General features: G+C 44.5%; 1 protein-coding gene across 1 annotated transcript in view; it reads left to right on the top strand.

Moving 5' to 3' along the window:
- The window catches only part of NSFL1C (NSFL1 cofactor), a 32980-nt gene extending 7541 nt beyond the window's left edge, over positions 1–25439 (top strand). Inside the window, exons 2-9 of the mRNA XM_069751046.1 lie at positions 2272–2369; positions 16676–16750; positions 18344–18509; positions 18657–18749; positions 18863–18972; positions 19881–20018; positions 20121–20285; positions 25051–25439. Of these exons, the coding sequence (XP_069607147.1) occupies positions 2272–2369; positions 16676–16750; positions 18344–18509; positions 18657–18749; positions 18863–18972; positions 19881–20018; positions 20121–20285; positions 25051–25213 (1008 nt within the window). The 3' untranslated portion in view covers positions 25214–25439. The remainder of the gene's footprint in view (positions 1–2271; positions 2370–16675; positions 16751–18343; positions 18510–18656; positions 18750–18862; positions 18973–19880; positions 20019–20120; positions 20286–25050) is intronic.
- The last annotated feature ends 2114 nt before the right edge of the window (positions 25440–27553 follow it).

The raw sequence follows: 27553 nt of genomic DNA, 5'->3' as shown, positions 1-27553 counted from the left end.
GGGGGTGCGGTCCGGACCGATGGGCCTTGCGGTCCGGCGCCTCCCATCTTCATGCGATGGCATCCTCTTCCTTGCTTCCTGTTGTGGCTCCTGCGCAGGCATACTTTTTCTGCCCTGTTGAGGGCAGAGCAAAGTACTGCAGTGCGCAGGCGCCGGGAAAGGTCCGAGAAGCCCAGCGCCTGCGCACTGCAGTAGGGACGTCATCGTGTGAAGATGGGAGGCGCCAGACCCGGACCGTCCCCGTCCCCCCCCCCCCAGGTGAGTATAATCTAACTTGCTCTCCTTATCTTTCAGGATACATCGAGGGCTTATCTACAGCATTACAGAAAGCTGTCGATAAGCCCCTGATGGCGGTGGCCGAAGCTTACATACGAAAAAGTAGGTGACAGATTCCTTTTAAGGTCGCTGACCCAAAGTCTGGGAAGAGAGCAGAAGAAGCTACATGACACCAAGTGCCCTCTTCTTCTTCACTTGACTTGACTGAAAATGTTTCTGGTGCTTTTGGAACCGGCAGTTCTTTTGTATGTGGTACTGGGCTTATTGCAGATAGAATGTTTGGATTCTGTAAAGTCCACTTCCTCCTTGAAACTCCTGTCATATTGGGGGCACCATGCAGAAATAGCAATTGGTAGTGTGATGGGTTGGCTCTCTCTAGATCGCCGGGACTGCAGATGGCACAGGTTGCCTCTTACCAGGCAACCACTGCTTAAGACCTGATACACATCTATTACAGCATATGTGTAAAGCCCAGTTCTTGTCCTGATCTCTAGTGATGAGCGAGTATACTTGTTACTTGAGATTTTCCGAGCATGCTCGGGTGGTCTTCCGAGTATTTGGATGTGCTCAGAGAGTTAGTTTCTGTCTCCGTAGCTGCATGATTTGTGGTTGCTAGACAGCCTGAATACATGTGGGGATACCTTAACAAACAGGCAACCCCCACATGTACTCAGGCTGGCTAGCAGCCGCAAATCATGCAGCTACGGAGACAGAAACTAAATCTCCGAGCACATCCAAATACTCAGAGACCACCTGAGCATGCTCGGAAAACCAGAGTAACGAGCACCCTCGCTCATTACTACTGATTCTCCTATTCTGCAGCCAAAATACAAGTTGAATGCTTTCCTTATCATGGTAGTAAAGTTTCGCCTTTTGTATCGCAGAAGAGACTCTAACGCATATTTAGCAAAAACAGTCTGCTTTGTTAATGCAAGAACGAGGCATATCTGAAAAAACATATGGAAACCTGTCAATATGCTACGAAATTCTCAAACTGTATACCTTACACAGAGCATTTATAAAAGTAGGTGATGCAGCTGTAATCAGGGTTACATTATTGGAGCTGAGTTGGCTGATCGACCGAAGATGATAGAATAGAAGAGCTACTAACAATGCAATAATAACAAAATAATGGTTCTATGGATCTTGATAATTAGAGCCAATTGGCAAATTTAAGTATCATATTTGTTTTCAGCACCACACAATTAGTTAAGTTCAACTATTGTAGTTTCTGAACCAATTTGGCTGTAGAACAGTGGCTCTGCAGGACGCTCTAGTGTGTATAAATCAGTATCTTGGGGAATATTTACCTGCAGTGAGGGTAACTTCTGCTTAGGCCATGTTCAGTATTTGGTCAGTATTTTACATCAGTATTTGTAAGCCAAAACCAGGAGTAGGTGATAAATACAGAAGTGGCGCATATGTTTCTATTATCAGATTACTCCTAGTTTTGGCTTACAAATACTGATTAAATACTGAACGTCTGAAAGTGGCCTTAGCTACATTATCTACTGCAGTTTGGGGAAGTCTGAAATCCATCCCCAGTTACATCAGAGACTTAGGCTGCTCCTCCTCCATGCTTTAAACTGTAGCTCTGCTTGTATAGACTATGAGCACATTTGTATCTAGGTTGTTTGTGCGCAAAGCAATTAATTTTATTTTCTGTGTTTTGACATGGCTGCAGAATAAAATCCTGATGTCAGCAAGCGTAGCTGCACTGATATATGGCCCTATCAAAAGGACTTGCATTGTTTCCGGAATTGACAGTCGCTTGCCTCGTTAGCACTTGCAAAAGATCATAGCGTATTGACAGTGTAGGGCAATGGAATTTGTAGTTCATCTTATCTAATCATCTAACAGTGTCTGTAACTTCCCAATATATTATAGAACGGAGAAGGGGGGGGGGGGGGGGAGATTCATAAAATACCCAAATCCTTCTAAGTATCAAACGTTTTGGTAGAGAAAAAAATTAATTTGATTTTCTCCTCCTTCCAGCTAGCTCTGGCCAGTTTCTATGAGGACGGAGGAGATGATGACATAGTGACACTTCCACAGCCTCCCCAAGGTCCCACTTCACGTGGTTCGGGACCCAGGTAAGTGCCCTGACAATGACATGCTTCCTTTCACTTAAGATCACTGATACATGGGATGCATCACCAATTTTATTTTATTCTTTTAACTCATTCTTGGAATAAAAATACTGTTTTGTTTTGTATTTGGTTCTGAGGGTAGAAATAATAATAGCATTGAAACTTGTTCATTTCGTAAAGAGGTCTAAGGCTTCTTTCACACTTGCGCTAAGCGTCGGCGCGACGTACAGACGCACGTTGTGAAAATTCGGCACAGTGTGGGCAGCGGATGCAGTTTATCAACGCATCTGCTGCCCATTCTAAAGTCCCGGGGAGGAGGGGGCGGAGTTCCGGCAGCGCATGTGCGGTAGGAAATGCAGGATCCGACGTATGAAAAAATGTTCCCTTAAAGGTATTTTTGTCACGACGGTCCGGCAAAACACGACGCATCCGTTGCACAACGGATGCGGCGTGTGGCCATCCGTCGTCAATAAGTCTATGGCAAAAAAACGCATCCTGCGGGCACTTTTGCAGGATCCGTTTTTTTCCCAAAACGACGCATTGCGACGGAGGCCGAACGACGCAAGTGTGAAATAAGGCTAGGTTCACATTGCGTTATGACAATCCGTTTAGCGCATACGATAGCGGATTACGCAATGTACCAAAAGGGATCGCGTTTGGCGATCCCGCTAGCGCATGCCAAAAATGGCATTGGCTAACGATGCGCTAGAGATCCGTTAGCACATTGCAGTCAATGGGTGCGCTAACGGATCCGTTACATAGCGTTAATTGCGACAATTGCGCCATGTAACGGAGTTCGCTAGCGGACACCCATTAACGCAATGTGAACCTAGCCTAAGCCTTAGGCCTCTTTCACACTTCCGTTTTTTGCCATCCGTCGTTTTGGGAAAAAAACAGAAAGTGCTCTTGAGTTGGATTGGGTGCACGGAGTATCAGGGATCCCCGCATGTTTTTTTTTGGGGTGTCTACCAGTTGTGAAACATGCAGAGCGGGGACTTGAGCATGTCACTCAAGCTCCTGTGATTTTCGGTGCATACCCGAGCACCCGATGCAAACTGGAGTAGCGCGTACTTGCGCTCAACACTAATGACAATATATTCAGTATGACAATCTAATGCAGTGGTCCCCAACTCCAGGCCTCGAGGGCCGCCAACAGTGCAGGTTTTCAGGATTTCCTTAGTATCCAACCACTGTGGAATCCAACCACTGTGCAATACTAAGGAAATCCTGAAAACCTGCACTGTTGGCGGCCCTCGAGGCCTGGAGTTGGGGACCACTGATCTAATGTTATCAAATTCTCTGTCGTACCTGTGGCTTCAAAATGCTCACTATTCCCCTGAATATAATCCTTGAGGGGTGTGGTTTCCAAAATGAGGTCACTTGTGGGGGGTTTCCACTGTTTAGGCACATCAAGGGGAGTCTCCAAACGCCACATGATACCCACCATCGATTCCAGCCAATTTTGCTTTCAAAAAGTCAAACGGCGCTCCTTCCCTTCCGAGCCCTGCCGTGTGCCCAAACAGTGGCTTTCCCCCACATATGAGGTATCGGCATACTACGGAGAATTTGCACAACAACTTTTGCGGTCCATTTTCTCTTGTTACACTTGTGAAAATAGAAAAGTTTGGGTCTAAAGTAGATTTTTTTTGTAGAAAAAGTTAAATGTTCATTTTTTTTCTTACAAATTGCTTCAGTTACTGTGAAGTACTTGAAAGGTTAATTTACTTCTTGAATGTGGTTTTACGCACCTTGAGGGGTGCAGTTTATAGAATGGTGTCACTTTGGGGTATTTTCTGTCATATAGACCTCTCAAAGTGACTTCAAATGTAATGTGGTCCCTAAAAAATGGTTTTGTTGGAAAAATGAGAAATCGCCGGTAAACTTTTAACCCTTCTAACTACCTAACAAAAAAAAAATTGGGGGGGCGTGGCCTGAATGTCCATGTGAGCGGACGTGTGGCAGAGCGCTCCCGCTGCTAACATTGTAATTATCCTCATAAGCCGCAGCTGAGCGGCGATTCACGGCGCTTACCGGCTGCAGGAGAGTCCCGGGAGTGCGGCGGTGAATAGCGGTGCCCCCGAGGTCAGCAAATATGACCAGGAGGAGGCAAAGAGACGCCGGAGGCGGCGAGGCTGGGACCGGCCAAGATGGCGCCGACGCCAGGGAGAAGGCGGAGAAGGACAACGCTGCATGTCAGAAGCGAATGGCAGCGGCGGCAAAGCTCCAGCAGTTTGCTAGAGTGGAGGCCGCAGGGAACGGAGAAAAAGCAGAGGAGGACGCCGGAGCAGACACGGACACAGAAGGAGAGGAGGAAAGCCCAGCAGAGGAGCAAGAGGTACAGCAGGGGAGCAGGGATAATGGCATGGCGGTGGTAGTAGGGGGATCTGAAGATAAGGAGCCAGGAGCAGAGCCCACCCTTAGAGACGTTTTTGCACTGGTGTCATCATGCAAACAATCCCTGACCCAGCAGCTACAGGAGGTCAAGGGGGACACAGCCCAGATAAATGCAGCCCTGCAGAAGATGGACAAACGTGTGGGGGCTGTGGAGGAAAGAGTGAGTACTGCAGAAGATCATATAGTGCAGCTGCAGAAAGCGGAGAAGAAGTTTACTCAAGCAATATCTGAGCTAGCTGCAAAAAATGAGGATCTGGAGAATAGGTCCAGAAGAAATAACATTCGTATAGTGGGTATCCCTGAAAAAACTGAGGGGAGGAATCCCACGGAGTATGTTGAAAGCTGGCTCCTTGAGACTTTTGGGGATGCAGCACTGACAAAAGTATTTGCGGTAGAAAGAGCCCACAGGGTCCCACCGAAACCACCTGTCCCTGGAGCAAGTCCCCGTACCATGCTTGCCAAAATCCTAAACTACAGAGACAGAGACATTATCCTGAGGAAGGCTAGAGACATGACAGATTTGACAATTGGAGGTCAAAGAATTGCTATCTACCCCGACTATTCCGCCCTGGTACAGAAACAACGGATGATGTTCACGGGTATCAAGAGACGACTGAGGGAACTGGCTGGGGAGTGCAATACTCCATGATGTTTCTGGCACGATTGACAGTGGTGGCGTTGGATAAGATTCATTTTTTCCAGACGCCGGAGGACGCTACCCAGTGGATAGATCTCAATGCTAAAAGGCTTAAAGGGAAAGGAGATTGAAAATACGGGGTGGGTTGGTCGGGAGGTATTTTACTCTCTTTAAAAAGGAAAAAGAGATTGACTGACAGTACATTGGTAATTGAGATGTGAAGGTTTGAGGGTGGAGCTGGGCATTACGCAGGGAACTCCCTGGGAGTGCTGATACTGCGGAGAAGTACGAGGGAGGAAGGGTGTGCAGAGTACTAAAAGTTTATTTAGTTTCTTGCAATTGTAATTTAATACAGGTTGAATTATTTTGTTCTTCTAAGAATTGCGCCGAATTCTATTATAAACGGTAGCGGGAGGCGGAAGGAGAAGGTTACGTTAACAAGAGTGTTCGCAATGGGTGATGGTGCCCCACTCTTGATAAGAGGCAGAATGTATAGTATGGGGGGGGGGGGGAGGGAGGGGGGGTAGAGGTAAGGGATGGGAGGGAAGTTAGACAGCTCAGAACTGGGAGTAACGACATAACTAAAGATGATGAGTCACATAATAGGGGACCGCTTTAAGATACTGAGTTGGAATGTGAGAGGTCTGGCGGATAAGTCTAGGCGAGCTGCGAGTTTGCAGTATGCGAAGGATCAACGGGCCTCTATGATATGTTTGCTAGAGACGCACTTGATACGGGAGAAGGTGGACGTACTGAATAGACGATGGATTCAGAAAGTGTATCACTCTACCTTTTCGACGTACTCAAAGGGTGTGTCAGTGTTGGTGCCGGTGGGAGTGCAGTATGAAGAGGTGAAGGTATACGTGGATGCTGAGGGTCAGTATGTGGTGATACAGTGCATATTATATGGAGTGAGAGTGTGTGTTGCGGCAATGTACATTCCACCTCCATATTCAAGTAAGAAGATTAGGGAGGTGTTGGAGAAGGTGGAACGATGGGGACCGCTACCACTTTTAATTATTGGGGATTTGAACAATATCTGTGATGACTTTTGGGATAAAAATAAGAACATCCAGAACAGGTCGGAGGGGCACATTACAACATTTGGTACCTATGTGCGTGAAATAGGCATGATTGATCTATGGAGAGTTAGACATGTTGGGGAGAGAGGGTACTCGTGCTACTCGCCGGCTCATGCTACGCTATCCAGAATTGATATGGCGCTGGGTAACCGCCTGTTGGACACAATGGTGGGGGAGGTGCGTTATCTGCCGAGGGCCCTTTCGGACCACAGTCCAATTGAGGTGGAGGTTAGGTTGTTCGGGACACGGACCGCAAGCGGGAGAGAATGGAAGATCCACCCTAACTGGTTACAGAGTATTGACTTGGAGGGTATAGGGAAGGAGGTGACGGAATTCTTTGCTTTAAACGATGGGAGTACAGATGCTCTAACTGTTTGGGATGCAATGAAAGCGTACCTGAGAGGGCTACTATTTAGAGACATTAGTAGGTGTAAGCGGAAGACGAGGGAGGCAGAGAGAGCGGCGGTGGAGGAGTTGAAGGCTGCAGAGGATGAGATGGTAGTGTTGGGGACTTCCGAGGCAGGGAAAAGGTTGAGAACAGCGCAAACTCATATGGAGAAGATTCTGCTGGGAAAAGCTGAAAGGAAGCGGGAGTTTCAAAAGGTGACTTATTTTCAGGAGGGAGAAACAGTGGGCCACATGCTATCGGTGGTAGCTTCTGCTCAGCGTAGTACCTCATATGTGCATTCGTTAGTTTCGGATGGGGGGAGCAGGATATCTGAAACACCTGAAATTATAAAGGTCTTTGTGGACTTTTACGCGGACTTATATTCCTCCATGGTCAATGAGTCAGTCGGAGATACGGAGACTTTCCTGGAGAGTCTGGGTCTCCCGAAATTGAGTGAGGAGGATAGGGTGAGCCTCGATGCCCCTATCGCTGAGGAGGAACTGAGTCGGGCGCTGAAGTCTATGGCCAATGGGAAGGCACCTGGAGTCGATGGGTTACCAGCCGAAATCTATAAAAGCTTGGGGGAGGTGTTGATTCCCAGATTAAAGCTTGTACTGGAGGAGGCTGGATGCCAGGGGTATCTCCCAGCATCTATGAGGGAGGCCATTATAGTGGTTATTCCGAAGGAGGATAAGGATCTGGGGAAACCTGAGTCATAACGCCCAATCTCTCTGTTAACCATCGATGTCAAGCTCTTGGCCAGGGTGTTAGCTTCCCGTTTGTCCAGTGTCATTACTAACCTTGTACATTCGGATCAGTCCGGCTTTATGCCTGACAGGTCTACAGCGGTTAATCTGCGGAGGCTGAATATGAATCTGCAGCTGAAGTCTGACAATTGTGGCCGGAGGGTTGTTGCGTCCTTGGATGCCCATAAGGCGTTTGATAGTGTGGAGTGGGGATATCTCTGGCGGGTGCTGAAGTGTATGGGTATTGGACCGCAATTTGTGTCGTGGATTCAATTGCTATATTCATTACCGACAGCTAGAATCAGAGTGAATGGGGAACTTTCTCAGCCTATAAAGTTGGCCAGAGGTACGAGGCAGGGATGCCCACTGTCGCCCCTTCTGTTTGCCCTAGCTGTGGAGCCACTGGCCGCCAAGATCCGACAGTCGGATGAGGTCCCTGGGTTCAGATATGGGAGTGTTGAGGAGAAGATTGCGCTATATGCGGACAACATTTTATTGTTTCTGGCGGACCCGGATGACGCCTTGAAAGGGGCCATCGAGATCATTGAAAAATTTGGAGCCTTGTCGGGACTGAGGATAAACTGGGAGAAATCGGTCCTCTTTGATGTGGATGGGGTGGAGGAGAGTGGGAGTGAGACATTGGGAGAGGGGCGGCTTAAGGTGGCATCCCTCTTTAAATACCTGGGAATATGGATCTCGATGCCAGTTACGGAGTTTTTGTGTAGGAATTTGACTCCTCTCATGGGCGTGCTTAAGGCAAAAGTAGATGCGTGGAACAAATTACACCTATCGGTGGTGGGTAGGGTTAATCTTATTAAAATGGTTCTGATGCCCAAAATACTCTACGTCCTCCATAACGCGCCAGTTTGGATTCCACGTGGGAAATTCCGGCAGATTAATGCTCTTTTTAGAAGCTTGATATGGGGGAGGCAATACCCACGTATTAGCCTGGAGACGCTTCAGCGACCCAAGGAAGATGGGGGTTTGGCTTTGCCTAACCCTGAGTTATATTTTCTTGCAGCCCAAAGTCAGCATTTGAAGGGCTGGGCGCGGGAGGCATCCTCCAGTGCGGTACAACACTTGATGGAGGGGGTGACAAACCGACGACCGGTGGTGCAGTGTCTGGAGGAAGGCTCCTTGGGCGTATTGGGGAAAATGTATCCAACTATGTTTTTGATACGTAAACTATGGACCAGATTGCGACAGATTCGGGGGGGTTACGGGACTGACCAAATTTACACCGATATGGCTTAATAATTGGTAGAGTTTGCGGCTCTGGGAGTGCTGACAGAGTGGCAGGCTAAAGGAATCCATTTTGTTGCTCAGATAATTCAACAACGAGTGTTAAAGTCCTTTTCGCAGCTGCAGGGGGAGTTTGGACTGAGACCAACTGGGGAGTATCAATATGCCCAGATGAAGCATGCTTTTAGAGCTCAAAACAAGGGCGACGGTATCGGGATCCAAGAGGATATAGTTTTGGAATACGTGTGTGGGGAAGGGTCCACAAGGGGAGTCATTTCCACCCTCTATAAGGACCTACTGCATGTATATTTGCTGGATTTCCCTCTAAAAGCGAGAGCTACGTGGGGAAGAGATTTAGGCCCAATGGAGAATGAAACCTGGGAGTCGGTGTTGGAGTGGGTTCCACGAGTGTCACTAAGTGAGCCGTATAGACTATCGCAGCTGTACATCTTGCACAGAGTCTATAAATCACCGGAAGTGTTACACAGAGCGGGGTTGCGTGCTGACTCTGAATGCCCGAGATGTAGGACTGAGAATGCAGGAATATACCACATGATGTGGACATGTCCAAGACTGGTTGCTTTTTGGCTGGTGGTACTGAGCCGTGTGGAAGAGGCGTATAAATGCAGAGTGCCGAGAGATCCGATAGTGTGCCTACTGGGATATGTGGAGGAAATTAGAGTGGATAACACCTGGAAGATAGCAATAGCTAGGCTATTATATATGGCTAGGAAGGTGATGGCAAGGAATTTGATTAAGGAGGAGCCGCCTACAAGGGGTGAATTCCTGAAATATGTTAAACATGGTCTCAATCTGGAAAAGGGGTCTACAAAAGACGTGGGAAAACAGAAATGTTTGACAAAATGTGGTCTCCGTGGCTCGAGCTGGGATGAGTAGGTATGGGAAATGGGAGGATGAGGGCCTTTGAAGGGAGGAGATTGCTAGGGGAATAAGCGGTCATAAGTGAGTCAAGCGGCTCAAAGAGCCATCAATACTGGTAATAAAATATAATTGGGAAGGAGCTGTCATGGGAGGGGGAGGTTTGGGGTTAGTTGGGATTGTTGGGGGTTTGGAAAATGAAGAAACTGTAATATATTGGAAAATGCATAAAATATAATGTTCATGTTTATTCTCAATAAAAATCTATTTAAATTAAAAAAAAAAAAAAATTGTTTCCAAAATGTTATTTATGAGCTATTTTGTACGACATAACTCTGATTAAAGGCCACCAAAATTAAGCTTGAAAATTGCAAAATTTTCAAAATTTGACAAATTTCTTTCTTTTTATTTTTTCATAAACACAAGTCATATTGAATAAATTCTACCACTATTGTGAAGTACAATATGTCACAAAAAAAACAGTCAGAATTAGTGGTATCCATGCAAGCGTTCCAGAGTTATTACCGCATAAAGTGACAGTGGTCAGAATTGTAAAAATTGGCTTGGTCGTCAAGGTCAAAATTTCAAAACTTCCACCTGATGAAGACGGTTTAACCGTTGAAACGCGTTGTGGTTCAACACTAAAATCCTTGTTTTGGTCTCATTTCCAGCGCTCCTAGGACCGTTATTACTATTTACTGCATTTTGTATCCTCCTAGAAGGTTAACGGCTGGAGCTGCGGTGGACCTTTTGCTTTCAATTCTAACTGTGACTTTCACAGCGCTCCCTAGTGACCGCTTTCTTTTCCCTTGAATTTCGTTAAGGTCAAAATTGACTCAGTCACTAAGGGGTTAACCAAATGTAAAAGCATTATCAACAAACATTTGCTCAGGCGATGCCTCACTTTGTGGTATAAAACAAGATGGCTGTCATCTTTCTGCAAGCAAATCTCCCACTTTGGCCAAGATATTGGCTTCCAGCTTGGTAACAAAAAGAAAATTTTACAAGAAAATCCTGAAATTATACAATGCAAGTAATAGACGTAAAAACGGTTATTGACAACAAGCAACGCAATCTAAATCGGTTCACTTAAATGTAGCAGCGCACGTTGTCTATTGCACAGCGCCCACTGTGCAATGTTAAAGGGAACCTGAGAGCTGATGCGTGTTGCCCGAACCACGGACAGTATTTATCAGACACTAGCTGCATGATTTCCGCAAGGTATGTTTGTACATGAACGCAGGGAGAGACCGGTCACTCCAGGGGAGCGGACAAGCAGAAGCCATCAGGGACTCGCCTACCCGACTAGTCTACAGCGCGGCTCTGACTCTGGCAGCTTTTAACCGCTTTGTGACCGCCCACTGTAGATAAAGGTTGGCACTTGCTGGGCTTTGTGCAGCGCTGACGTTTATCAACGGCAGGCGGTCCCGTAGCGATCAGGGTGCTGCAATTGCTGTAACTGGTGACATCATTTAGATCTGATTGGATAAGGTTCCCATGATGTTAACCCTTTGCGATCTTCTAATTTAGAAGATAGAGGGAAAGTGCTTCGTCTCTAACCTTTCCGGCATCCCCTTGACGTGATCACGGAGGAGCCGAGCTTTGTGAAGGCAACTGGAGATCACATGATGACCTCAGGGTCTGCCAGGTATTCAGGCGATCTGCCAGTAAGACTGACAGCTCTCGCGCGTTGCATGTAGTACATGTGTATCGCAATGCATGAGACCAGTGATCAGACATATAAAAGTTGAAGTCCCATACGGGTGAAGTAAAAAATGTTTTTAAACTATTTTTTTTTTTTTTTTAAATCACAAAATAAAAAATTAAATTATGCTAATAAATATGAATATTTTATGTAAAAACAAAAAAAAAATACACATTTTATATTGTTGCGTTCGGAACGACCTGACCTATGAAACAGTAGTTAACCCTTTCGTTGAACACGTTAAATAAAACATGTGGCAAAAAACTATGCTTTTTCATTATATCGCCGGAAAAAAGTGGACTAAAACGTGATAAAAAATAAATCTAAAAATAGTACTGCTGAAAGCGTCTTCTTGTTGAAAACAAGCCATAATACAGTTCAGTCAGCAGAGAAATTAAAAAAAAGTTATAGCTCTCAGAATGAAGCGATGCAAAAACAACTTTTTTTTTTTTCAAAAAAACTTGTTTTTGTGTAGAGTTAAAACATAAAACAAACCTATATAAATGTGGTATCTCTGTAATCGTACTGACTTGAAGAATAAAGCTGCCTTACTAGTTTTAGCACACGGTGAACGGCACTAAAAAAAAAAACTCCCAACAAATCCTGAGTTTCTGGTTTTTGTTCATTCTGCCTCCCAAGAATCGAAATAAAGTGATCATGTGCCTGAAAATGGTACCAATAAAAACGTCAACTCGTCCTGCAAAAAAAACAAGCCATCACATGACTGTCGGCAGAATATGGAAAAATTATAGCTCTCAAAATATGGCTATGCAAAAACTAGATTTTTGGTATAAAAAGCATCTCTTAATGTGTGACAGCAGGCAAACAAGAAAAACCCAATATAAATCTGGTATCACTGTAATCGCACCGACCTGAAGAATAAAATTGTCTAATCACTTATACCACAAATCTAGATAAATTCCTTGAGGGGTGTAGTTTCCAAAATTGTGTAGAAGGGTTTCCATTCCTTAGGCACGTCAGGGGCAGCATGGCGTCCACTATCGATTCCAGACAATTTTGCATTCAAAAGTAAATGATACTCCTTCCCTTCCATGCCCTGTCTTGCTCCCACACAGTAAATTTTCACCACATATTGGGTATCCGTGTACTCAGGAGAAATTGCACAACAAATTTTGGGGTCCATTTTCTCCTTTTACCCTTGTGAGAATAAAAAAGTTGGGGCTAAAGTAATGTTTTTGTGGGAAAAAGAAACTTTAATATTTTCCTATACAAGCTGTGGCACGAAAAGATTAAAATGGTATTCTCTCTGAAATCCTGCAGCGTTCAGAGTCAAGCACACATGGATGCAGTCATGCAGCTAGTGTATGGCTGCCCGTGGGTCTGTCAGCATGTATCCCCTTAAAGGTGTACAACTTGTAAACTATTACAAAGAATGAATGAACATATTGGAGATTCGAATAACCCCAATGCCACAAATCCCTCTAATTTATCAAAATATTTTGTAAATGGGCATCAATGTTGCAAGCTTTAACCCCTTAATGACCGTCAATACGTCTTTTAACTGACCTGAGATATAAGAGAATGGCCTCCCCATACAGATGACAATCCAGCATCTGTTGGTTGTGCACTATAGCTGACAACTTGCTGTATCAGCCACGATCAGTATTTGCACCTTCTAAATCTGTTTAACCCCTTAGATGCTGCTGTCAATAGTGACTACATCATTATAAATGGTTAACAGAGTGTGGGGGCTTCTTCTTTATCCCAATTGGTGCCCTCAGATCACGATTTTGTTGTCCTGATGTTTGCGATGGCAATTCATGACCAAATAGCGGCCTTAGAGTCTGACGGCTATAGTAATCTGTTTAGAAGTTAGCAACATTTAGGTGGTAAAAATACACATTTTCATTTCTGTTATGCCACTTTGCATTAATTCCTGTAAAGCACCTGAAGGGTTAATAAACTACCTGACAGCAGTTTTCAATATGTTTAGGGGTGCTGTTTTTAAAATGGTATCACGTTTGGGGGTTTCCCAATATATGGGACCCCTAAAGTCACTTCAAACCTGGATAGTCCCCTAAAAAAATAAATGTGGTAAATTTCTTTGAAAAAATGAAAAATTGCTGCTACATTTTTAAACCTCCTAAAATGCTAACAAAATAAAATAACATTTTATAAATGGTGCTGATGTAAAGCAGACATGTGGGAAATGTTATTTATTAATGGTTTGCTGTTGTATGACTATCTGGATTAAAGGGATAATCATTCAAATTTAGAAAATTGCTAATTTTTTAACATTTTTCTCAAATTTTTTATATTTTTTATAAATAACCACAAAAAATGTTGAACTAAATTTACCATTATCATAAAGTATAATGTGTCACGAAAAAACAATCTCAAAATCACTGGGATTTGTTGAAGCGTTGCAGAGTTATTACCACATAAAGTGACACTGGTCAGATTTCAAAAATTTGGCTCGGTCACTAAGGGGTTAAATTAGTTGGAATAGAAAGGTTTACCCCATTACAGAAAGGTGGATCTTGGTGTTACATTCTTCTTATACAAAACGAATAACCCCTTATTGACCACCAATACGTCTTTTTACTGACCTGCGATAAGCATCCCCCCAACTGGTGAAAAAGCTGCCGCTGTACACTATATTTAGCACCCTGCTGCATCAGCCATGATTGATGTTGGCACCAAAAGTGGTCGTTTAACCCCCTAGATGATTTTATCAATATTGAGAGCAGCATCTAGATAGCTAACAGAGCATGGAGGCTCCCTCTTTAACACCATCAGCCCCCTAAGATCACAATTGTGTGGTCCTCATGGTTGCCGTCACAATCAAAAGCCATCTAATGGCCATAGTGTATGCCAGCTTTAGTGACCTGTTCAGATCCTTGCAACTTTTTAAGTGGTAAAGATATAATTTCTCATTCCACTTTGCATTAATTCCAGAAAATCATCTGAAGGGTTAATAAACTACATGACAGCAGTTTATATTGGTGCTGTTTTTAACCCCTTAACGACGGCCCATACGCCTTTTAATGGCGGCAGTTAAGGGTACTTAAACCACAGCGCCGCTTTTTAATGGCGCTGTGGAATTAGTGTATAGCACCCCCCAGAGTCAGAAATTCTCTGGGGTCTCTGCTACCGGGGGTAAAAAACACACACACTCAGTCACCAGCCTATGTAGGAGCATTAACGTAATTAACCTACATATGCTGTAACAAAACAGCAACTGTTATTAGGCTATATCCCCACAGTTAGTAATTGGCAGTGCTTTTGACGCAGCACATGTCCACTGTGTCCAAAGCGCTGTTGGTTTTGAATGCATGTGTTCATTGAATCATGCGGAATCACCGTGCCCTATACATTGGACAGGTGATATTTATCTTGCGGAGACTGAGTGTCTCCGCAAGATAAATAGACATGCTGCAGTCTGGAAAGATGCGCTGTATGTCTGTCTCCGCAGGAAAGCCACGGGCGTCGATGCACACATAGTGGACATGGGATTTCTTGAAATCCCATCCACTATGCTGTAACATCTGGCCGCTGCGAGTTGGATGCTGTGTATGTCCGCAGCGTCGAACCCGCAGCGTTTACTGACTGTGGGAACATACCCTCAGAAATCTGCGTGAAATTAAATATCTCTTTATTAAAAAAAAAAAAATTGCGTGGGCTGATGTTAATATTCTGGGAAAAGCCGTAAAGGTTCCCAGGCTATTATTTATAGGGTCTCCCTATAAAATCAAACCAGCTAAGACTAGACAGACAGCTGTGGGCTGATATTAATAGCCTGGGAAAGGACAATGTATATTGGCACCCCCCAGGCTAAAAACATCAGCTCTCAGCCGCCCCGGAAATGGTGCATCTTAAAGATGCGCCAATTCTGGCACTTAGCCTTGCTCTTCCCACTTGCCCTGTAGCAGTGTCAGGTGGGGTTCATATTTGTAGGGTTGATGTCACCTTCGTATTGTCCGGTGACATCAAACCCACGGCTTAGTACTGGAGAAGCGTCAATAAGACACCTATCCATTACTAATCCTATAGTTATAAGGTAAATAAAGACACAGCCAGAATAAAGTCCTTTAATTGAAATAATCACACAGACTCCTTTCTTGAATCTTAATTTACCATACTTACTGCATCGCCTAATCCCCGAATCCCTCAATCTTCTACAACAAAAATAAAATAATCAACCAACATAAATACTCCCTGTCCACCGTAGTCCATTATCGAGTGTCCCACGGCAATCTCACATGTAGAACAGTCACATCAGGAGATCTGACTACTCTTCCTGGCCTCCGGCGATACACTGACAGGAGCTAATCGCTCCCGCAGTGTATCACTGAGAGTTCACCAGAGTTTGTGCTCTCACGGCACCGCTGCTTGAGAATTTTCTCACGCAGCGGTGCCGCAAGCGAGAATCGGAGCTGATCAGCTGATGAACTTTGGTGATCTCCCGCGGCGGCGCAGTGATACACTGAAAGGAGGTGATTCCTCCCGTAGTGTATCACCGGAAGCCAAGTAGTCCCGATGTGACTGTTGTACATGTGAGATCGTTGTGGGACACTCGTTATTAAATGGACTACAGTGGAAAGGCAAGTATATGTTGGTTTGTTATTTTATTTTTGTTGCAGGAGATGTGGGCGTTGGGGATTAGGTGTTTGGTGAGTAGGAATGTTTTTTGTGTTGTTTTTTTTTTTTTTTGTTTACAATTGCACACAGTCATAGGATGATGGGACTACTGTCCCATCATCGGCTCATGATGTCACTGTTACATGTGACAGCAGCCATAGCCGGATGGGAGTATTAGTCTGCTTGTGGATTTGACTGACTCTATGTAAGTCAATGGATGCAGAAACGCTGCAGATCCGCAAAAAGAATTGAAATGCTGTGGAAAATAAAACGCTGCGAATCAGTGCAGAATTTTCCTCAGCATGTGCACACCAATTCTCGATTCCCATTGATTAACATTTCTTGAGCACTCCTTTGTGGATTTGGTGCAATTCCGCACGGAAAAAACGCTGCGGATCCGCAGCGTGAGCACATAGGCTAATGCTCCTTTCTGTTTGACCACAAAACTCGTTGGAGGTTGGACTGTCTAAGCTAAAGTTAGTGTAGCAGTAAAGTGAGACAGTACTGACAACATCTGATTTATATATTCTATTCTGGCTACTATAAAAGTCAGGTTGACTCCTAAACCCTGACAGACTGATAACATGAGACTCATTCCAAGCACTGACTTTTCATCATTTGTTTTCCATCTCAGCGATCACAGGGTGACGTCTTTCAGAGACTTGGTGCACGCACAGGAAGAGGAGGAAGAAGAGGAGGAAGGGCAAAGGTCAGATTTCTTATATATTCACCAGTTGTGTGATTCAGAAAATTTGTGGCAATGCTAATTTCACAGCTTTGTGACCCAAACAACACATGGTTGCAATAAGATAAGATTTAAGCAGGTGTTTGTTAAGGTACCTTCACACTAAACGATATCGCTAGCGATCCGTGACGTTGCAGCGTCCTGGCTAGCGATATCGTTCAGTTTGACACGCAGCAGCGATCTGGATCCTGCTGTGATGTCGTTGGTCGGTGCTAGAAGGCCAGAACTTTCTTTGGTCGCTGGCTCTCTCGCTGACAACGCTGAATCGGCGTGTGTGACGCCGATTCAGCGATGTCTTCACTGGTAACCAGGGTAAACATCGGGTTACTAAGCGCAGGGCCGCGCTTAGTAACCCGATGTTTACCCTGGTTACCATCCTAAAAGTAAAAAAACAAACGCTTCATACTTACCTTCCGCTGTCTGTCCTCCGGCGCTGTGCTTTCCTGCACTCACTGTGAGCACAGCGGCCGGAAAGCAGAGCGGTGACGTCACCGCTCTGCTTTCAGGCCGCTGTGCTCACAGCCAGTACAGAGAAGCACAGCGCCGAGGACAGACAGCGGAAGGTAAGTATGAAGCGTTTGGTTTTTTTTTACTTTTAGGATGGTAACCAGGGTAAACATCGGGTTACTAAGCGCGGCCCTGCGCTTAGTAACCCGATGTTTACCCTGGTTACCGGCATCGTTGGTCGCTGGAGAGCGGTCTGTGTGACAGCTCTCCAGCGACCAAACAGCGACGCTGCAGCGATCCGGATCGTCGTCTGGATCGCTGCAGCGTCGTTTAGTGTGAAGGTACCTTTAGGTTTGTGTTCAAAGTAATTTAATTTAACAGTTGCCTGTGGTTTTATTTCCCTCTGTGGTGGTCAAGAGAGAGTTTCCACATGGCATGTCGTCAAATAGCTCCATATAGCGTAGATTCTTTGGCTGCTCTGAATGTGGTGTGTAGTGAGGAAGGAAGATTTAAATACAGGGCTTTTCCAATCATAGACCTTTATAATAGGCAGTATTATAGGAGTTATATTCTTGTATATAGGAGCAGTATTATAGTAGTTATATTCTTGTACATAGGGCAGTGCTATAGTAGTTATATTCTTGTACATGGGGCAGTATTATAGTAGTTATATTCTTGTACATGGGGCAGTATTATAGTAGTTATATTCTTGTACATAGGAGGCAGTATTATAGTAGTTATATTCTTGTACATAGTGGGCAGTATTATAATAGTTACATTCTTGTACATGGGGCAGTATTATAGTAGTTATATTCTTGTACATAGGGGCAGTTTTATAGTAGTTATATTCTTGTACATAGGAGCAGTATTACAGTAGTTATATTCTTGTACATAGGGCAGTGCTATAGTAGTTATATTCTTGTACATGGGGCAGTATTATAGTAGTTATATTCTTGTACATGGGGAAATATTATAGTAGTTATATTTTTGTACATAGGGGGCAGTATTATAGTAGTTATATTCTTGTACATAGGGGCAGCATTATAGTAGTTATATTCTAGTACATAAGGACAGTAATATAATATTTGTCCGTGGATTATGATATTGCAGGTTTTATGCTGGTGGTTCAGAGAGAAGCGGGCAGCAAATTGTTGGTCCTCCAAGAAAGAGGAGCCCTAATGAGCTGGTGGAAGATCTCTTCAAAGGAGCCAAAGAACATGGAGCTGTTGCTGTGGATAGAACTACCAAAAGCCCTGGAGAAAGCAGCCGATCATCAGTGAGCCCAGTGATAGGATGCAGACTGCATCATAATAGCTGATACTCCAGTTTCTATTGGCACCTGCTGACGCTGGTGCTCTATAATCTCCTGTAGGTCCAAGTAATTGAGAACTCTGCTTTGGCTGATAATCTTTTCTCTTTTCAGCCATTTGCAGGCGGAGGGTACAGGCTGGGGGCAGCCCCGGAGGAGGAATCTGCCTATGTAGCTGGTGCTCGCAAACATCACCAAGGACAGGATGTGAGTGTCTGACAATATTCTGTCTGAATATTTCTTGGATTTGCTGGCGCTATGCTGCCGCTTAGATTTTTCTGCAGTTTTGTGGGTAGTTAAATTCTCATCCTCTGCTGCAGGTCCATGTGGTCCTAAAGCTCTGGAAGAACGGATTCAGCATGGACGAAGGTGAACTGCGTAGCTATCAGGATCCTAGCAATGCGCAATTCTTGGAAGCCATACGCAGAGGGTATGAATTCGGGGATAGTTTTTGTGTTTTTTAGTGATCTGGGGTCACAAGAAAGGACTCTGTAATGTTAAACATTCAGGAGATTGAATGTATGATTAGATAAACTACTGGGGCTCCAATTGCTGGGAACCCATAAAAAAAAGCTTAGTAAAATGCCACTTTATCTTTTGATGATTTTTAGGCAATATTATCACTTCACTAGTGACTAGAGCCTTTTGTTTTAGGCAACTGTGACATTCACATATTTATTGTATTTCTACTCAATATACCACTAATGTCTAAATGGCCGAAAAGACTTGGCCAAGGCCCATTAGCTCATATTGTATGGTATAAATCCTCTTAAAGCGAACCTGTCACCAGTTTTGGCCGATATGAAGTAAGGCCACCACCTTTCAGGGCTGATGTACAGCATTCTATAAAGCTGTATATTTGCTCCCACCCTGACCTGTAAGAGAGGAAAAATAACTTTTATTATACTCACCTGCGGGGCGGTCTGGTCGGTCTGAGGAGTAACACTGGTCTTGGTCCGGCGCCTCCCATCTTCCTACGATCGCCGTCCTCCTGCTTGCTTCGTGTAGATGACACGTCCTTTCGTCATCCATACAAATCTACTTGTCATCGCGCTCCTGCACAGGCGTACTTCTCTGACCTGTGAGAGCAAAGTACTGCCGTGTGCATGTACGGGGACCTTTCCCAGCTCCTGCGCACTGCAGTATTTGACTCTGCATTATAGAATGCTGTATACCAGCGCTGAAAGGATGTGGCCTTACTTCGCATTGGCCAAAATTGGTGACAGGTTCGCTTTAAAACTGCTACTTAACACTGAGGTGAGTGTTGGGGGCCACTCGTTTTAATAGGAAACAGAATGCTACTTCCATAACCTTGTTTCTCCAAATATATAAAATCAGGGAGATTCCAGGCGAGCTCCGCAGGCTAGCCCAGGGCGGACAGGTGAACTTAGATATGGAAGACCACCGTGATGAAGACTTTGTGAAGCCAAAAATGTCCTTCAAAGCTTTCACAGGAGAAGGACAGAAACTGGGCAGGTGAGAGATATGTCCACAATTATATTGATGCCTCTTTATGAAGACATTAATAGTTTTCCTAACACTTATTTTTTTGCTTTCCTCCTTTTTGGTTGCTGCCAGTACGACCCCCAATGTCCTGAGCACAGCGTCCCCCTCTCAGCAGGCTGAAAATGAAGCCCGGGCCAGCTCCTCAGTGAACATCGACAACTCCGACCCCACTACTAACATTCAGATTCGACTGGCAGATGGGGGAAGACTGGTCCAAAAGTTCAATCACAGTCACCGGTAATCATTCCACTTCCATCGTGTATAGCCACAGCGGTTTTCCAATGTTCACATTTCAATGATAGATGCTGTAAAATCATGTTTGCAAGGCACCTTCACCAGTAGAGAGGACAAAGGCGATCTGGTTTCACATCTCACTGAAGATCTAAGTGATAGTGAAGATCCAGTTCAGGATACAAATACTCATTATTTCTAGAGATATAGAGATAGTTACAGTTACGTCCATATATATTTGGACAGAGACAACATTTTTCTAATTTTGGTTATAGACATTGCCACAATGAATTTCAAACAAAACAATTCAGTTGCAGCTGAAGTTCAGACTTTCAGCTTTCATTTGAGGGTATCCACATTAAAATTGGATGAAGGGTTTAGGCGTTTCAGCTCCTTAACATGTGCCACCCTGTTTTTAAAGGGACCAAAAGTAATTGGGCAGATTCAATAATTTTAAATAAAATGTTCATTTTTAATACTTGGTTGAAAACCCTTTGTTGGCAATGACTGCCTGAAGTCTTGAACTCATGGACATCACCAGACGCTGTGTATCCTCCTTTTTGATGCTCTGCCAGGTTGTTTTCAGTTGCTGTTACTTTGTGGGCCTTTCTGTCTGAAGTTTAGTCTTTAACAAGTGAAATGCATGCTCAATTTGGTTGAGATCAGGTGACTGACTTGGCCATTCAAGAATATTCCACTTCTTTGCTTTAATAAACTCCTGGGTTGCTTTGGCTTTATGTTTTGGGTCATTGTCCATCTGTAGTATGAAATGACGACCAATCAGTTTGGCTGCATTTGGCTGGATCTGAGCACACAGTATGGCTCTGAATAACTCAGAATTTATTCGGCTGCTTCTGTCCTGTGTCACATCATCAATAAACACTAGTGACCCAGTGCCACTGGCAGCCATGCATGCCCAAGCCATCGCACTGCCTCCGCCGTGTTTTCCAGATGATGTGGTATGCTTTGGATCATGAGCTGTACCACGCCTTCGCCATACTTTTCTCTTTCCATCATTCTGGTAGAGGCTGATCTTGGTTTCATCTGTCCAAAGAATGTTCTTCCAGAACTGTGCTGGCTTTTTTAGATGTTTTTTAGCAAAGTTCAGCCTAGCCTTTTTATTCTTGATGCTTATGAGTGGCTTGCACCGTGCAGTGAACCCTCTGTATTTACTTTCATGCAGTCTTCATTTTATGGTAGATTTGGATATTGATACGCCGACCTCCTGGAAAGTGTTGTTCACTTGGTTGGCTGTTGTCACCATGGAGATTATTCTGCGATCATCCACCACTGTTGTCTTCCGTGGGCGCCCAGGTCTTTTTGCATTGATGAGTTCACCATTGCTTTCTTTCTTTCTCAGGATGTACCAAACTGTAGATTTTGCCACTCCTAATATTGTAGCAATTTCTCGGATGGGCTTTTTCTGTTTTCGCAGCTTAGGCTACTTTCACACTAGCGTCGGAATCTCCCCGTCGCAATGCGTCGGGGAGAGATTCCGACGCTAGCGTTTAGCGCACTGCACAATGGAGGCAGCGGATGCATTTCTACGGCGCATCCGCTGCCCCATTGTAAGGTGCGGGGAGGTGGGGGCGGAGTTCCGGCCGCGCATGCGCGGTCGGAAAAAGCGGTCCGTCAGGAGCAAAAAAAACGTTACATGTAGCGTTTTTTGCTCCCGACGGTCCGCAGAAGCACGACGCATCCGTCAATCGACGGATGCGACGTGTGGCAATCCGTCGCAAATGCGCCGTCAATACAAGTCTATGGGGAAAAAACGCATCCTGCAAGCACTTTTGCAGGATGCGTTTTTTCTGCAAAACGACGCATTGTGACGGATTGCAGAAAACACTAGTGTGAAAGTAGCCTTATGGCTTGTTTCACCTGCATGGAGAGCCCCTTTGACCGCATGGTTACTTCACAGCAAAACCTTCCAAATGCAAGCACCACACCTCAAATCAACTACAGGCCTTTTATCTGCTTAATTGAGAATGACATAACGAAGGGATTGACCACACCTGTCCATGAAATAGCCTTGGAGTCAATTGTCCAATTACTTATGGTCCCTTTAAAAACAGGGTGGCACATGTTAAGGAGCTGAAACTCCTAAACCCTTCATCCAATTTTAATGTGGATACCCTCAAATGAAAGCTGAAAAGTCTGAACTTCAACTGCATCTGAATTGTTTTGTTTAAAATTCACTGTGGTAATGTCTATAACCAAAATTAGAAAAATGTCTTTGTCCAAATATATATGAACCTAAGTATTTTCCTGTATTATGTATATATCCTATGTCAGGTACAGGTGTGTGGCGCACTCCTCCACCCATGGCATGTTTCAGCTGTGTTATACAGCCAGCATCTGCCAGTAACTGCAGCGATTGGAGTTAGCATGTTTTTGCTCCATTTTTTAATGCAGGTTCAAGTATCCTAATAGAACAGAAAAATAAATTAATAAATGTAAAAAAATATTTAAAAAATCACCAAAAGAATTTCGAGGGAAAATGGGGGTGCGTCTTATAATCCGAATTGTAGCTGCAGTGGAACTTACCAGCTGCGGTGGAGCAGGTTCCCAGGGTGCCTGCTGCAGGAAGATTCTAGCGTAGGCAGGAGTGGGGTGATGCTGCTGACCCCAGGCTGGTAGGACGGGGTGTTCGGCAGTGCGGGGGCTCCGCCGACATTTTGTGAAAGTTCAAAGCCCCGCACTTTCCATACTCTTCAATGTGGTGGACTCCGGGAAAATAGACGCTGGAGGTAGCAGATGCGCAGATTGTGATCTCGGCTCCCAAGATCTCAATTGCGCATGCGCTGCCTCCAGCGGCCATTGAATATGAAAAGTGTGGGGCTCTGGGCTTTCACAAAATGTCAGCGGAGCCCCTGCACTGCGGAACATCCTGTCTTACCAGCTTGTGGGCCGCAGCATCTCCTATATACAGCAGTGGCCCTGCCACCTAGGACCCCGCTCCATCTCCTTTGCCCCTGACCCACTCCCTGGTAAGCTGCCGTAAAAGTGGATTATAACACGCACCACCATTTTATTAAAACTTTTTTTTTTCTCTCCTCCCCAAAATTTAAAGGGCCACTGTCACCCCCTCCAGCCGTTATAAACTAAAAGAGCCACCTTGTGCAGCAGTAATGCTGCATTCTAACAAGGTGGCTCTTTTAGTTTTTGGTGCATGTATTCCAAAAATAAAGCGTTTTATTGCCTGTCTTTATCCAGGGAGGCAGGTCCTCACCCCCCTGCTTGAACTGCCGCCCCCTCTGCGCTGTTTTTGCTTGAAATCCGGCGCCTGCGCTGTGTACTACTGTGTGGGGCAGGTGCAGTGAGCTCTGGCCGTGTGACGTCACAGCCAGGCTTGCAGACTGCGCATGTGCGGCCACCCACCTTGGGAATCCCAGCCCCGCAGTGTGTTATGCATTATGCACAGTGCGGGGCTGGGATTCATAGGCAGGGCAGGGCATAGGCAGTCTGCAAGCCTGGCTATGACGTCAGACGGCCAGACCTCACTGCTCCTGCCCCACACAGTAGTACACAGCGCAGGCGCCGGATTTCAAGCAAAAACAGCGCGGAGGGGGCGGCACCCGGAGCCCCTGAATATTTGAGTGACGGCAGTGTGGCGGTTCAAGCAGGGGGGTGAGGACCTGCCTCCCTGGATAAAGACAGGTACTTTGGAGAAGCAATAAAACGCTTTATTTTTGGAATACATGCACCAAAAACTAAAAGAGCCACCTTGTTAGAATGCAGCATTACTGCTGCACAAGGTGGCTCTTTTAGTTTATAACGGCTGGAGGGGGTGACAGTGGCCCTTTAAGGTGCGTCTTATAAACCAATGCACCTTTATAATCCGCAAAATACGGTATATGCCAAAGTCGTCTCTCATTTCTCAAATTAAAAATAAAGAAATGAAATAACATAAACATATTTTGAGTATGTAAAAGTCCAATCAATGAAATACTTTGACTTTATTCTACTTTTCCAAAACAAATGGAATAAAAATAAAAGAACAAAATGCCATGTGTATTCCAAAATGATACCAATAAAAACTACAGCTTGTCCTGCATAAAACAAGTCCATACAGCTATTGACAGAAAAATAAAGAAGTTATGGATTTTGAAAGGATGGGAAGAACAACAAAAGCACAAAGATGAAACTTCACCCCAACCGGGAAGTGATTAAAAGAGGTCTATATTGATTTTTGTTTTATGGATGAAGCAAGACCTCTTCTCTCCAATGATGTCTCATATAAGAACAGGGTTCTATTTGTAGGGGAGTAAGGAAGGTCAGTAGAGACCAGTGACAGCTCAATGACTAATAACTATGTATCTTTAAAAAAAATGTCCCCAGTAGTACAGACAGAGTATTTTAGGAGAGCGTGTACTGATCTTGTGAGCAGAGCGGCCCAATCTCTATATAGGCAATGGAAGAGGCATTAATGTGGAAAATCGAGAATTAAGAATCGATAGAAAAAGCAGCAGAGAGTATTTACAGAGGCAAGTGTGCTGCATTCATAGCAGATTGTTGGGTAGTAGCCAAGCAGCACAGAGTATATGTTACAGGCTCATGATATGAGGAAGGCAAGAAGGAGGTCACAGACTGGGAACTAGATAATGGAAGGAATAGTTGCAAAGAGTATTTAACAGTAATTTTTAACAATGTAAGAAGTAGAACGGGGGCAACTGTGAGAAGATTTAGGGTCCGCTCTGCTTGGTGCACAGATGTTACGAACACTTTACGCCAATTACTTTCTGCTGTCATTGACATAATCTGTCTCCTGCAGGATCCGTGACATCCGTATGTTTATTGCCAGCGCCCGACCAGCGATGGCTGCCACCAGCTTTGTACTGATGACGACTTTCCCAAACAAAGAGTTGACTGATGAAAACCTGACGCTGAAGGAGGCAAACCTTCTGAATGCCGTCATTGTGCAGCGATTAATATGACATCACATCACCCCCCCCCCCCCCCCCATCCCATCAGTTTATTCCACTCTTCCCTTCTGTGCTAACCTCCTCTGGTGACATGAAGCCATTCTGTCTTGTAGTCCTGGGTTCCCCAATGCTTCAGGTGGACTCTCATATTCTCTCTAGACGTACATTTTGCAGGATTTGTAATAAGCATTGGACTTAAAGTGAAATAAATAGGAAATAATACCAAAAAAACATTCCACGCTGTCTTAATGATTTACACGTTAGACCTAAATCCTGAGCTTGGCCATTTATCCCAAATGCCTGAGGTAAGGATCATAGAAAAGCTTCCTATATCCAAAAATAGTTCCCTTGAATAAGAGATCCGGTAGGAATATTGCAAATATCTATATTTTAATACTGTTGCTTTCAGGTCCAATATTCTGAGTGGATTAATTTTGGAAAATATCTTTGGAGACGAAGTATCATCGCACTCTCTTCCCGATACAGAGCTCCAAATCTGCTGCATACGTATAGTTTTAGATGATAAACTCCTGTCCGCCTGCAGCCACCACTAGAGGGAGCCCACTGCATTGCATTCTGCCATGTTACTCCTCCCTCTTGTAGTGGCTCCAGGGAGCCAGAAGTTTAATATTTAGCTCATGAGATAACACATTCAAATGGAATTGAATTCTACTCATATTTGACAAAAATAAGCATTTGCCAAAATCCAGATTTTTTTTTTTGTAAGTCACTTCCATGTGGAATCAGCAAAATAGAGGCCACGGGTCACCATTTTTTTTGAACCATGATGGGCCATTAAAAGGATAAAACAAAAATCCTTATATTCACCTCTTCAGCCACTCTGCTATTCACCAAAATCTGTCCGGCCCTTGCCGAATCTTCTGATTCCCTGCCGCTTGTGTTGGAATCTTCTGACCTCTCACACGTTGCCGGATTTCCAGATGTCATGGCGCTCCGGGAGAGTTCAGCACATCTGAGCAAGAAGGTTACGGTGAATGCTGTGATGTCATGATGACATAGACTTTCTGCTCACTTGCGCAGAACTGGGCGCCATGACAGCCGGATGTCTGGTAAAGTATAGGAGGCCCTGAGATTCCAATGCGAGCAGTGGGGAATCAAGATGCGGCGAGGACAGACAGGTGGCGGTAAGTTGCAGAGGAGCTGGGGAGGTGAGTATAAAGATTTTTTTACTTAATACAGTTATATGAAAAAGTTTGGGCACCCCTATTAATCTTAAGCTTAATGTTTTATAAAAATTGTTTTTATTGCAACAGCTATTTCAGTTTCATATATCTAATAACTGTTGGACACAGTAATGTTTCTGCCTTGAAATGAGGTTTATTGTACTAACAGAAAATGTGCAATCTGCATTCAAACAAAATTTGACAGGTGCATAAGTATGGGCACCCTTATCATTTTCTTGTTTTAAGTACTCCTACCTACTTTTTACTGACTTACTAAAGCACTTTTTGTGGTTTTCTAACCTCATTGAGCTTTGAACTTCATAGCCAGGTGTATGCAATCATGAGAAAAGCTACTTAAAGTGGCCACTTGCAAGTTGTTCTCCTGTTTGAATCTCCTCTGAAGAGTGGCATCATGGGCTCCTCAAAACAACTGTCTAATGATCTGAAAACAAAGATTATTCAACATAGTTGTTCAGGGGAAGGATACAAAAAGTTGTCTCAGAGATTTAACCTGTCAATTTCCACTGTGAGGAACATAGTAAGGAAATGGAAGAACACAGGTACAGTTCTTGTTAAGGCCAGAAGTGGCAGGCCAAGAAAAACATCAGAAAGGCAGAGAAGAAGAATGGTGAGATCAGTCAAGGACAATCCTCAGACCACCTCCAGAGAGCTGCAGCATCAACTTGCTGCAGATAGTGACACTGTGCATCGGTCAACAACGCACTTTGCACAAGGAGAAGCTGTATGGGAGAGTGATGCGAAAGAAGCCGTTTCTGCAAGCACGCCACTAACAGTCGGCTGAGGTATGCAAAAGCACATTTGGAGAAACCAATTTCTTTTTGGAAGAAGGTCCTGTAGACTGATGAAACCAAGATTGAGTTGTTTGGTCATACAAAAAGGCGTTATGCATGGCAGCCAAAAAACACAGCATTCCAAGAAAAACACTTGCTACCCACAGTAAAATTTGGTGGAGGTTCCATCATGCTTTGGGGCTGTGTGGCCAATGCCGACACGGGGAATCTTGTTAAAGTTGAGGGACGCATGGATTCCTCTCAGTATCAGCAGATTCTTGACAATAATGTTCATGAATCAGTGACAAAGTTGAAGTTACGCAGGGGATGGATCTTTCAGCAAGACAAACCAGGGATTCAAGCTTGAGGAGGCTAAT

The sequence above is a fragment of the Ranitomeya imitator genome, chromosome 2 (genome assembly GCF_032444005.1).
Source record: "Ranitomeya imitator isolate aRanImi1 chromosome 2, aRanImi1.pri, whole genome shotgun sequence".
NCBI lineage: Eukaryota > Metazoa > Chordata > Amphibia > Anura > Dendrobatidae > Ranitomeya > Ranitomeya imitator.
The sequence above is the reverse complement of the archived record's forward strand: the minus strand, read 5'-3'. Positions and strand labels throughout refer to the sequence as shown.